The following is a 13,074-nucleotide window of genomic DNA, read 5'->3' as shown; positions in this document are numbered from 1 at the left end:
AAAGGCCATTCTGCCTGACGTGGCTTCGCCACGAAAAATGAGCAACATTAAAACATCCAACAAACAGTGCTACGTCATGTGCCAAAAGTCAAAATGTGCGGAGCAGCAAAAAATATCTAGAACACAAATACTTGAAAATTTGCAACATAAGCTGCGTGGACATACAAAAAGAAATACAAAAGACACATCAATTTATATGTATAGATTGCATCGGCGCCAGCAAGAGTGAAGACGATGTGCACCGGTAAGATATATATATATATATATATATATATATATATATATATATATCCGATATTCTTATATCCGATATTCGTTAATGCAGCGTAATTGCTGGGGTTTTACGCCACAGAACCTAGATGTGATTACGAAAGACGCCGTGGTGGAGGGCTTCAGAAATTTACACGGGCCTCTAGCAGTTCCGCTTGCCATCGAAAATGCGGCCGCCGCGACCTCCGGGTCAGCAGTCGAGCATCAAGACCGCTAGACAGACGCGGCGGGTTTCCGATATTCGTTGTAACAGTAGACATGAATATCGACTCTAACTAATGGGCATTCTGGCTCGCGCAAGAATCGTAGGTACACAAGCGCATTGTTCTATAGGCTTCAAACGAACTACAAACGAGATAATCTTTACGTGTTTTCTGGTGGCACTTCAAACTAAATAGACCGGAAGATAAGAAGGTTAAATTGCAACAGAACAAAGTTCGTTTGACATATTTTAAAACCAAGTCAATAATATCACAACCATATTAAAAAATTTATTTTTTTGTGAATTGTCTTTCGATGTTTATTTTGTTTTTTACGATACCTTTAGAGTTTTGAGCCTTGCGCGAACCAAACGTTTCTTCGTTACAGCCGACATCGCGGTGCGTGGCTCTGGCGTTTTCGGTTTCGTTATAAAAGGAATAAATGTCACGGGAATCAAGCATGACCAGACTAAGTTCGTGCTTATTTCGCTATAACCGATAATTCGCTATACCAGTGTTCGTTATGGCAAGGTTCAACTGCATTTAAGCAATTTGCAAGGAAAGCGGTACGCACTGTTAAAAATACCTGAGAGAGCTAGCACAGAACTAAAGTTCTGAATTTGACAAAAAAAAGATAAACGACATTTATTAATAAAACAAAGGTGGTTCATTGCAGCTGGCGCCCTTCTCCCCCCCCCCCCTTTTTGTTCAGGCTGGGAGGGACACCCCTTGCAAATCCCCCCCCCCCCCCCACCTTCAAAAAGACCTTCCAAAGAGCAGAAACGATGTGCAAAAGTTAAAGCAGCCACTTTTCGTGTCAAAAGGCACTGTATAGAACACGAGCTTTCTTGAATGTCGCTGGTTACTTCTGACGTACTGCAAATGTCCATTATGCTTGGCTTTAAAATGCAACGTTAATAAAGAATCCCTACCGTTATTTATTTATGTCGACGATTTGGTGGAAGCCATTGACAATGAAGTATGAATCCGACTGCTGGACTATGACAGATTCTGTTATGTTTTTGATTTTTAAATCACTGGCGAACACAAATATGCGTTACAAAAATGCTTCCATAGGTAAATTGTAGGAGGCTACTAACGGGTAAACACAGTGTGGAATGAAGCTGAAGTTAAAGAAAAGCTGTACATTTATGCGTAATTATGACAAGAAAGTGCTAGTACTTTCATTTGATCGTTTAACTGAAATGACATTATTAACTATAAATGTGCTAGAGCCTTTCAAGTTTCACTTAGAAAATAACTTTACCAACGTACATTTCTGCTCAGTGCTGTTATACTGAGCTCCCTGATTCGGCGCCGAGGCCCATGCTTGTCTTTTTTTTTTAAATTTTGTTTCAAAACACGATTTTAATTTTTATATAATTAAAAGTAATACCTATTTTTATAAAACTAAGATGGCCGCAATGGCAAGACGTGTGTCCCCCGTTGTGATTCTCCTGGATTTACGCCACTGCTTCCCAGAGTCCGTTGGCTGTGAAATGCACTTTTACTGTCACTTTGATGAGAAAAAAGAAAATGTACTCAGAAAGACGTGACGAGTGCAGTTGTTGAACTTACTCTCGTAGTCGGCCATAGTTGTTCCGAGCTTTGAGGTGAACCTGAGGCCGCCTGTGCCGTTTCGCACGTGACGGTCTGTGCCGTTTACTAGTTCAGCTCCTAAATATACTGCCACCGCGACCTTCGGCGTATAGGCTGCTATTGCACAGATAAGCCAAAGAGGAACTAGATTTGGCTTACGTATGTACGTCGATGCAATGTGTGCTTACGGGTCGCTGATGCCGCGTCAACTCATGTCCCAATATTGGCTTCGCTTTCCATATTCATCTTGTTTTCTAATTGAATTAAGCGGCGCGCGTGGTAATGACGCACATTTATTAATCGCGACCGGGAAGTTGCCGACGGATTCCATTGTGCGCGGTTTCTGGTGATATTAGCCGAGCTTTTTCAATAAGTTTATCGGCTGCTGATGGGGTATTAATCATCTCTTCAGTCATAAATGAGTCATTAGGAAATATAGGCGCTATGCCCATAGCCAGGAATATTTTTCGGAGGGGGGGGGGGGGGGCACTTGCTGAAAACCTTGACTATTCGAGAAAAACACCTATTTTCGTTATTTATTTTTGGTAAAAACACCTACTTCACCAAAATTTCGGGGGAGGGGTGTCCTAGCAATTTCGGGGGAGGGGTGTCCTTTGGCTACAGGCCTGATAGGCGCCCTATAACAGCTAGCGAACTGATTCACAGCAGATTACTGCTGTGAATCAGGTGAAATTAACCACGACACAGTTCTTGAACAATAATTTACCTGTCTAAACTACTTTATTGTTTCACTCTGCTCGGAACCCGCGGAGTTTCCAAGCCTGATAGAAAGATGACTAATAAGGGCTCGTTTTTCTTTGTTAGACACAATATTAATAAGAGTTGATAAGAACTAACAGATAATGTCTGCTAAAAATGCCTGTTGATAATGCCTGTTATAGGGACTGACAACCAATTTTTAGGGCACCTATTTTCTTTAGCGCAACGGAAAGCAACGGTCAGAGTGTCTAGCTACGGAATGGTAACGTGGAAAACACCGTCAAACATTTTTAACGAGAATTTTTCTATCTGTGGCGAATATGAAGTCTTATACACACTTGACCATACATGCTGCAAACAGTGAGCGCGAGAGCGGTTCGTGTTCAAGCGCGGCGGTTTACTGCGCATGCGTGCACTCCGCGCGCATGCGCCGCGGCAAGACATGGGTCATTGGCGGTCGCGAAGGCAGCGCCGCTTCTCACCGTGCAACTCCCTTTACTTCGTAGGCAGCACAGAACATAGCGGGGATAGATAATAATATACATAATCTAACTTTGAGGACCAATTATGGCGTGCATGAAAGCATCAGACTACGTACAGCAAAGTGACCGACTTCATAATCCAGCTTCAAGGATCTTCCGCCAGGCTGCGCGGCGTACCGTTTTTTGTTACTTTTAAGCACGATTTAAAAATATAAATCCTTCTCGCAACGCGAAAAGGATGCTGGAATCTGTCACTATATTTCATGGTCTTTTCATTTCTACCAGGATCTAATCACACGTTCTGACCAGTTGTCGGCCCCTTTAATAATTGTCTGTTAGTTCTTATTAACATTGTGTCTAACAAAAAAAAAGCGCTTTCTGTACACACTCGCGATGTGGAACAAAAAAAAAAGAAAGAAAGAAAAACACCGGGGACGCAGAGGGGTCACTCCACGCGCCGCAGTTTAAAAGAAAAAGAAATATCTAAGAGCGTCTGATTCTCCATTGTCGACCCTTGCAGCGCGTTGCTCAAGCACAAAGACGTAACAACTGTGACAGTTGTTAGATCACGCTTGTCCTGTGTACACCTGTGCGTTCTTTTCGGGCGTCCTTCTTTGTGCTTCAGCTGCGCGCTTCAAGTATAGAGCTGCTTGTCGTTCTTCATGTGACATTTCAATTTCTTGCTATCGCATTCATTGCTTCGCCCTTGCGGCGAAACTGACTTTTTCTTTTGGTTTTCCTGTGACTAGCCGGTGTAAATTCGGCCGCGTGATCTTGAACAGATGCGCAGATTGCTACGAGCGGTTCCCCTTGATGTAATTAGGATGTTTTTAGATGCGAAGTATCTTATGGCGGAGTTCAATCCGGTGGTGGTGGTGTGCGGCGTGACCACCCTTACTGCGCATGCGCATACCCTCTCCACTCCCCCTCTCTCCTCCCCTCTCCCCTCCCCCTTTCCACTCTTCCTCTGAAACGCGGGCTAGACATGCCGAAATTCTCTCCTGCGCAACGCCGCGATGATCACCAGCGCACGCCCGTCCCCTCCCCCCCTCTCTCCTACGCTACCCCCCTCTCGCAAGCCCGCCGACTGCGTTCCCCACTCGCCCTGTGAGAATTAACGGCCAGGCTAGAGGGAAGACAAGACGCGCGTAGCGTTCCTCTTCGCGTTCCACGACGCGAGGTCGGTAGTATGCCCAAAGAACGCCGCCGGAACGCGATCGTGCAAGTGCTCCGGCTTCGCATCGCCTCATGGCCCCCTTTAGCGGGAAATGGTGTAATTTTTTTATGAATCAGTCACTGATGCCAAATCGCGATGGCAAGTTACACGAATGAGCACCACGTCCAACTGATGAAATTTTATTATGAAAGTGACTGTTCGTGCAAATGTTGCGTCGAAAAATCATGTCTAGCGACTAGGCGCCTTTTTTGATGGATGGGTTTGTTAACAAGCACAATTGCCCTTTATGGCACGACGCCAGCTCACAAGATGTTCGCCAGGCAGGAATCCATCCACAAAAACATAGTTTAGCGCGGATTTTGGGCCAGTGGCGCCATTGGTCCCTACTTTTTTTTTTAGAGCGACGTTGGTGAGGCCATCACTGTCAAGGCGAGCGCTACGGAAAGATGATAACCGATTTCTTCTGACCTAAATTGAACGATATGGACGTAGACGGCATGCATGTGCTTCATGCAGGACTGCGCTCTGCCACGCAGTGGACGTAACGATGGATATTTTTGCATGGAAGATTTCAGAGTGTGGGTATCTCTCGCAGAGGTGGCCTGAATTTATTGCCCACTAAGATCGTGCGATTTGACCGAGCTAGACATTTTCTTGTGGGCCGGGTTTCCTGAAGTCGCGGGTCTATACGAATAAGCTGCAATCGATGCCCTTGAAGTCAACATAACCCAGGCCAACGCTCAAAGGCCATCGCAGGCCATCGCTTTCAAGATTCATTGAAAATTGTACCACTCGGATCCGTATACCACCGTGAGAAGCCGTGGCGGACATTAGAAAGATGTTATATTCCGTACATAATTGCATACGTGGGGCTTTCAAATAAAAAAAAAGGAATTTCGTCAACACCTCACAAACAGTTTATTTTTATTCCGTTTCAGCATCGACCCGCCCTTAATGGAAAACCCTACATTTTGAGAGGCCATTTGGTTGATTATACGTTGCTGAACTCATTAAAAACCAGCTCTGCATGATTGAACCCATGCATAGCCGCATACTTCATGGGAGAAGCTATACGCGTGGGCGCATCGCGTCTCCTTTCTATGTGTTAGAGCAAGTTTTAATATTTACATTTCTTCCAAGATAGAGCCGCCACGGTGGTCTAATGGTTAATGAGCAAATTAAATGCCTGAAGTTTAGTGTCTGAAGTAGCCAGACGTAGGCGGCGTTTTAAAATGCCAAGCTTACGAAATGCATTGCCGGTAATTAATTCTACATGATTGTTCCATTTAAGATTGTAATGCAGGATAACACCTAAGTATTTAATGGACGATACCGTTTCAACGGGAGAGTTGTTGATGAGGTACATATTCGGGATTTGATTGGCATCTCGACCGAATTTAACATGCTTGGTCTTTTCAACGTTAATTTTCATTGGCCATTTGCTGCACCATTGGTAAAGTTTCGTTAAGTCAGATTGCAGGGTTAAAATGTCGTTCAGATTGGCTATTTCTTTATATATTACGAATTCATCAGCGAAAAATCGTACGGTTGACTGCATGTTAATTGATATATCGTTGATATAGATTAGAAATAACAGCGGCCCTTAAACTGACCCTTGCGGAACGCCCGACTTGACCTGCGTCTGTATGGACATGTAGGAGTAGATTTTAACACACTGAAATCTTTCAGTTAGAAAGCCTTCAATTCACTGAAATGTTTTTTCATCGAGCCGGACTACATAGTTTTGTTAGAAGACGTTGATGAGGGACGCGATCAAACGCTTTAGAAAAATCAATCAAAATTGCATCGATTAACAATGATTTATTGAAGGAGTTGTGTAAATCTGTAACTAGCTCAAACAGCTGAGCGTTACAGGATTTATGTTTCTGAAAGCCATGTTGGTTTTCAAAAAGTCGCTTATTGGATTCAAGGTGAGACATTATATGGCTGTATAAGATATGTTCGAGCATCTTACAACAAACGGATGTCAGAGAAATAGGACGGTAATTGTTAGCGATGTGCTTGTCTCCAGATTTAAAGCAAGGAATGGCATTCGCAATTTTCCAGTCATCAGGAAGGCACCCAGAATCCCGTGACTGCTGAAATATTAGAGATAAGAGGTAGGATGATTTGTCTGACGTCAGCTTCAAAAGCTTTTGCGCTGATACCGTCCGCACCCGGACAAGTTTTGCACGGTAGTGTCTCTATAGTGCGCGCTAGGCCGGTTACTGTTATCGTGTTAGATTGAAACTCGTGCAAAATTGCATCCAATGGAGGCATTCGTGATTGTAGCGGCAATTCGTCGGAGAAAACCGAAGCAAAAATGCTGATTGAAAATTTCGGCAGATTGTTCTACCGACTGTAAGATACCATTTTCACATTTAAGTTGTACCTTGGTTTGCTTCTTTTCGGGTTTTTATTCTAAAATAGGCATTATGAATGCGTGATGTTAAGTAGATATTCGTGGTTTGGGGCATTTAATAAATCAATTATGCCTTGTTCGGAAGAAATGAAGAAACAAAACAAAAACAAAAATGTAACTATTGTTCCAGCTGCCCATCGGCTTATCGACCGAAGTTGACCATTGCAGTCACGCTATGACATGCGTAATGCCAAGCTGACTTCCTCTTTCTGTTATCAACGCGCATAGTCACAAGCGCGAAGGTCGTGGTGTATATATATATATATGCGAGGCTTCCTTTGGGGAGCTAATACGGACCGATCGGAAACACGACGCAGAATGTCGGACTACGGCGGTGAGTGGGCTTCCACGTGTGATTAGAGTTTGCGCTTGTGATTTTTGCTTCATGCAGAATGTCGGACTACGGCGGTGAGTGGGCTTCCACGGGGGATTAGAGTTTGTCGCTTGTGATTTTTGCTTCATGCCATTGCGGCCGGCTTTAATTAGATGCGAAGTATCTTAAGGCGGAGCGCAATCCGGTGGTGGTGGGGTGGTGGTGGTGGGGGTGTGCGGCGGGCCCACCCTTACTGCGCATGGCGCATACTCTCTCACAATACCTCCTCTCCACTCACCCTCTCCCCGGTCCCTTCCACGTTCCATCTCCACTTCTCCTAATCTCCCCTCCCCCCTCCCTCTCTTCACACTTTCCCTCGTCCCCTCCCCCTCTCCCATACCCCTCTCCCATCCCCCTTCCACTCTTCCACTTGAAACGCGGGCTTAGACATGGCCGAAATTCTCTCCTGCGCAACGCCGCGATGATCTCGTAGGCGCATGCGCGTTCCCCTCGCCCTTCTCCCTCCTCTCCTACGCTGCCCCCCGCTCGCCCGCCTGTTCAACCGGCGTTCCCGCTCGCCCTGTGAGAATTAACGTTGCACGGCTGAAGGGAAGATACGACGCGCGTAGCGTCCCTCGTTCGTCGTTCCACGCGCGAGGTCGGTAGCATGCCCAACGAACGCCAACGAAACGCACATCGTGCAAGTGCTCCGGCTTCGCATCGGGGGGGGGGGGGGGGGGAGTCATGGTCCCCTGTAGCGGGAGATGGTGTAATTTTTCGTAGTTCTCTGTCAGGTAATCGCATCGCCATCTGTGTGTTCCGTATCACGTTTTGTGGACGCTCAGTAGAAAGTGATAAAGTGCAAAGGATCGCGAATCAATTGTTAGCCGTTGTGCTCTCGTATGTCTTCGTATGCATTGTTTTACTGTATACGCATTAGATGTTTCTGATCTGCAAAACTGCGTTTCCTGTCGCGGGCTTTATCGATGTTTTGAACATGAAAACCTGGTCATTTTCCATACACGTGCGCCAATTTGAGGTGTTGAGTATTTCTTTCGCATCGAAATTTATCGAATAAGTTCGGGAAAAGAAAAATTCAGGAGCCCTTCCTCTATCGGGTAAATGGGGGCAAGCGAAGCTTTGCGGTCTGCGTACCTGACGTACTACTTTTCTTTCTTTCTTTCTTTCTTTCTTTCTTTCTTCCTTTCTTTCTTTCTTTCTTTCTTTCTTTCTTTCTTTCTTTCTTTCTTTCTTTCTTTCTTTCTTTCTTTCTTTCTTTCTGTCGCATTGCACAATGCTCCCTCCTAACTTTTTTCTTCCTCGATACTGGGAATTAGACCTTCATACACGTGCTTAGCACCTCAACACTTCAGTTGCTACAGGCAAGAACGACGGTAATACGCTCGTATCCAGGCAACAATGAAATTTGGCAACATAAAATGCCAAGTGACCTCGACAAAATATCAGACTGCCAGACGCGGCTGATCGCGCACAAACCCATGCTCGAGAGAGCATCGACTATTGGAAAACGGCGCACACAAACACGTGTATGACCGGCGAACCTTCGAGGGCTGCATTCCTGCATACGCTAGCCGGCGACGGGTGTGCGGCCTTTTGTTTGAAATTCCCATGGTTTTCGTTTCTCGTATTGCAAGCACGATCGACCTATCGGGCGTCAGGCTTGGTTGTTTAAATGTCATTCGAGATAATGATAATAACAACCTCAACGCGTGTCCAATTTGTTGCGCAGCCAGCAGCTACAAGTCGCCGTGCCACTGGGTTCCTTGCAGCGGAAAGCACATTCCGCACAACGCCGTGGCCGGTGGCGAGGAAAAAGACGGCAAGTTCAAATTGTTCGTGGCTCGCGCTGTGCACAAGGGCGACGTGCTTCCGGGAAAAGTGGTGCCTTCGCTGGGCACTTGTTACGTCTCCTTCGATGGCATCGAGGAGAAGTACAGCGATTACCAGGTGAGCGAGTCGTCATGCTCTTCTCTTGCGATTGGGTTATTAGGCGGCTAATTCGTTCACTTTTTAGACCAACGCTGTCTTTGGGGAGCCTGTGCCATCGAAATGCAGCCGCCGCAGCCGGGATTCGATCCCGCGACCTTCGTGTCAGCAGTCGAGCGCCATAACCACTAGACCACCGTGGCGGGGCTGTCCGAGGGTCTTCACGGCGTGGAACTAGCTGGAATCTTTTTTAATGCTCGCGAGTGTTCATCACAGACGCCATGTAGCCGATTTTAAGACCGCTGCATCCCAAGTAATTTTTCTGACACGCAATAATCCAAGTCTCTGTGGCTGTACGCCATCGACAGGAAACACAGTCGCACAAGACGGCCGTGCAAACGGTATACTATACGCTTCTTGCGATCCACCGGGTTTCTGAACGGCTATAACTAGAACGCCCCGGCCGTGTGCGTTGTTCGTTTTTCTTTTTTTTATGCGTTTTTTTTCTCTCTCTGTCTACACCCTATTTCCAACACCTATTTCCCCATCCCAGTGCAGGGTAGCAAACCGGATGTTCATGTCTGGCTAACCTCCCGGCCATCCTCGATGCTTGCGATGCTTGTACGTAATGGTGTGAAACTTGCAGTGATATACCGCCGTGCCGTACCTGACAGCTTCGCTGATCGCTCAACTTCACAAAGTGGAACGGCGCTGAATTTCCTTTTGCGACCTTTCTGCTTTGGCTCACGAAGCCACTTATTCGTCCCGCTCATACATGGCTCGTCACGCGTAGCCTGGTGTCCAAATGAGCGCTAAACGAGCGCTAAAGATATTACGGCGAAGCTGACTTACCGTAGCCTGTGCCGCCGCCGCCGTCGTCGTCGTCGCCGTCGTCGTCGTCGTAGTAGTAGTAGTAGTAGTAGTAGTAGAAGTAGTAGAAGTAGTAGTAGTAGTAGTAGAAGTAGTAGTAGTAGTAGTAGTAGTAGTAGTAGTAGTAGTAGTAGTAGTAGTAGTAGTAGTAGTAGTAGTAGCAGCAGCACGCAGGTCACGGGACTGGGGGGGGGGGGAGGGGGGTGTTGGAGTGAATAAAGAAATAAGTAAAACAAAATTGTAATGATGACGATATTGCTCGAAATGATGGTGATCAGGGGCGTAGCCAAGGGGGGGGGGGGGGGGGCGGTGTGTTGATTCAACCCCCCACCCCCCCGAATATTTTCAATTTTGCTTGCATATATGTACACGCACACATACAAACGCATGCACGAACATACATAAAGTATGCTAGAAAACCCCCCCCCCCCCTCCCTGAAAAGAATTTCTGGCTACGCCCCTGGTGATGATTCTTCTTACAATATACTGGGAAAGGCAATTCACACTTTTCATGAACTACATTAATTATAGACATACATTAGTTGTAGTAAACCAAGGCAGTGCGGAGCAATTCGTAATTTTTGTTAATTATATTAATTAGAGAGTAACATTATGTGTAATAAACCAAGGCAAGGCACCTGGGCGCGTAAGAAGGTCACGTAGATTGCAGGGAGCACACACTTAGCAGGATTCCGACTGTGCCAGCGGCAGAACATGTGACGCGAGGCGTTCACTGAAGCACCGTCCTGCATGAGCCGGCAGGCCACGTGATCTCGCGAAATCACGTGACACGTACGAGGCGTTCGCTGTAACGCCCTTTCCTGAGCTCGCCGGTCACGCGATCTCGCTTTGCCCAATGAAGTCTAAGCGCGCACATTTCAAATCTAGCGGCGGATTTACGACACCACCGGATCTCGCTAGCCAATCGCGTACACTCGCGCGCTTATAGCTTCGCTGTGCGTCGGGTTTCCCGGCGTTGAACTCGCTGAATTTTTTGAACAGCGAAGCTGTCTAGCGAATCGTTCATTTTCCGGCGAACCAAAAAACTATCATCATCATAAACGGGCATGTGCCACTGAAATCCAACTCCACCGAGTCCACCATGTGCCACTGAAATCCACTGAGTCCACCTCCTCACCACTGGTCCACTAAAAATGAAGAAGGCAACAGTTAGCCCAACAAATGGCTGCGAAGTGACGGCGGCGAGCCGAAGACCCCGAATAGTACGACGAGAGAATACTAGGGAAGGGGAAAGGCAACGGCGGCTGCCAGAATACCCCGAAGCGATAGAAGGCCTACGCCAACGACGACGTGCCCGTAGATCTATGATAGGTACGAACGCTTCGTTTCAGCACGATGTTCTGTCTCTGCAGTTTGGACATCCATGTCGCGTCTGTGGCTGCCAGTGGTTTAACACGAAGCTCTCTGCGCTCATAATCAACGCAGAAACAACCTAGCATCACTTAGCTAAACCCTAGCAACTATCCAGAAGCAGCAAACAAACAACCTGCATTACCTAGCTAAGGCCTATAGAAACAACCTAAAAGCAACCAGAGTAGTCTACACAATCGCCCCATTTCGCTGTTTCAAGCCTTGCGCGGCTTAGTGCAAGCTTCGCCGTTTTTTTTGTTTTTTTTTTTTTTTCCCGCTTGTCTCAGGTGCTCGTCTCCGATGGTAACACCCTGGAGTGGCTGCCAGGGACAGCCGGCGCAGTCCCTACTGGAGCAATCCAGGGCGGCACTACCTCCAAGGGCGAGCCGCTGTACATCGGCCGCTGCCGTCATGATGGCGACCTGGTGGTTGGGAAGGTGCACCCTTCTCTGCAAAGAATATACATACCATACTACGGAAAAGAGTACTACTACGAAGACTACGAAGTTCTTGTCTGCAAGACAATCAACTTTTGAACTCGCGGAACGTGGCCAGGCACAGATTGCGCTGCCAACTGAATAATACGGAAACCTTGTTCTTTTGCAGATCCTAATCTTGAGGCTCTTCTCGAGGAACATATCGAGTTCCTTCGAACGTTGAACCTTACGGTGGGAACCTGGCTGAAATGAACTTTTGTTGAAGCTTGAGTAAACAAAATGAATCACTGTACTGCGAAGCTTTATACATTTTCGTTTAAATGATTATATATATATATATATATATATATATATGAAGTTAGCGCTGTTGCACATGCGCAATGCATCAGCTTCATTATGACTAGGATGTTGCACGACCATGCGCGTGGTGACATCAGACTCGACAGACGTGACCACGCGCACAAGGTATAAGATGCGCGGCCACAACAATGTGGTGCCAGCATATAGACCTCAGAGAAATTCTTTCCTATTATCGCGACACTCACCGCTTTTTTCCGGCTCCTGCAAAGGGGCTGAGTAAGGCGGAGGAGCGCACCTTAAGGCGCCTGCAGACAGGCACTCCTACTCTGTCCTGCAATTATAAAACATTTTGATCCACACATGGATGGGTGGTGCCCACACTGTGGGGAGACCTGTGATATCTTCCACATGGTGTGGGCATGTACAAAAAATCCCTACCTGCCCCCTTCATCTGCCCCTTCCTGAGAGGCATGGGAGACTGCCCTCCTCAACTGTTCCTCGCTGCACGGACTCTGGTCATGCGGTGTCCCAGCCTAGGGACGCCGACCATGTAGCGGGATCATGCTTTGACCCGCAAACTTTCGCTCTTTTTTTACAGTAAATGTTTTCACCTGTCTCTCTGGGCAGGTCTGAATCAAAATAAATTCATTATAACGATATCCCTGTGGCGTTCATTAAAATTTGATTCGAGTAGCCCAAAGAGGACGTGATTCACGGGTGCCATAGGTGAATACCTTGCGCCAAATCGGCTAATTTCCGTCTGGCTACGGAAATTTCAAGTTAGATCCATGGTTGTATACTTTCTACCTGCTTGGAAATTCTGTTTTAGCGCATTTAGGAGCCAAATTTTCTTATTATTTGCAGATGAAATAACAGGAAGCCTTAGCCGAAAGAATATGCCCGTTGCTTCCGAAACGGCGACACTTCGCTGCATTACAACTACCGTGGTGTTCCCCAGGGTGGCAT

General features: G+C 46.7%; 1 protein-coding gene across 1 annotated transcript in view; it reads left to right on the top strand.

The window, feature by feature from the left end:
* Window positions 1-12,095, top strand: part of LOC119405402 (natterin-4) — a 35,766-nt gene extending 23,671 nt beyond the window's left edge. Inside the window, exons 2-3 of the mRNA XM_037672242.2 lie at window positions 8,934-9,151; window positions 11,659-12,095. Of these exons, the coding sequence (XP_037528170.1) occupies window positions 8,934-9,151; window positions 11,659-11,907 (467 nt within the window). The 3' untranslated portion in view covers window positions 11,908-12,095. The remainder of the gene's footprint in view (window positions 1-8,933; window positions 9,152-11,658) is intronic.
* Window positions 12,096-13,074: the final 979 nt, after the last annotated feature.

Source organism: Rhipicephalus sanguineus, chromosome 9 (assembly GCF_013339695.2).
Source record: "Rhipicephalus sanguineus isolate Rsan-2018 chromosome 9, BIME_Rsan_1.4, whole genome shotgun sequence".
Taxonomy (NCBI): Eukaryota; Metazoa; Arthropoda; class Arachnida; order Ixodida; family Ixodidae; genus Rhipicephalus; species Rhipicephalus sanguineus.
Note: the sequence above shows the minus strand (reverse complement) of the source record. Positions and strands in the feature narration are given on the sequence as shown.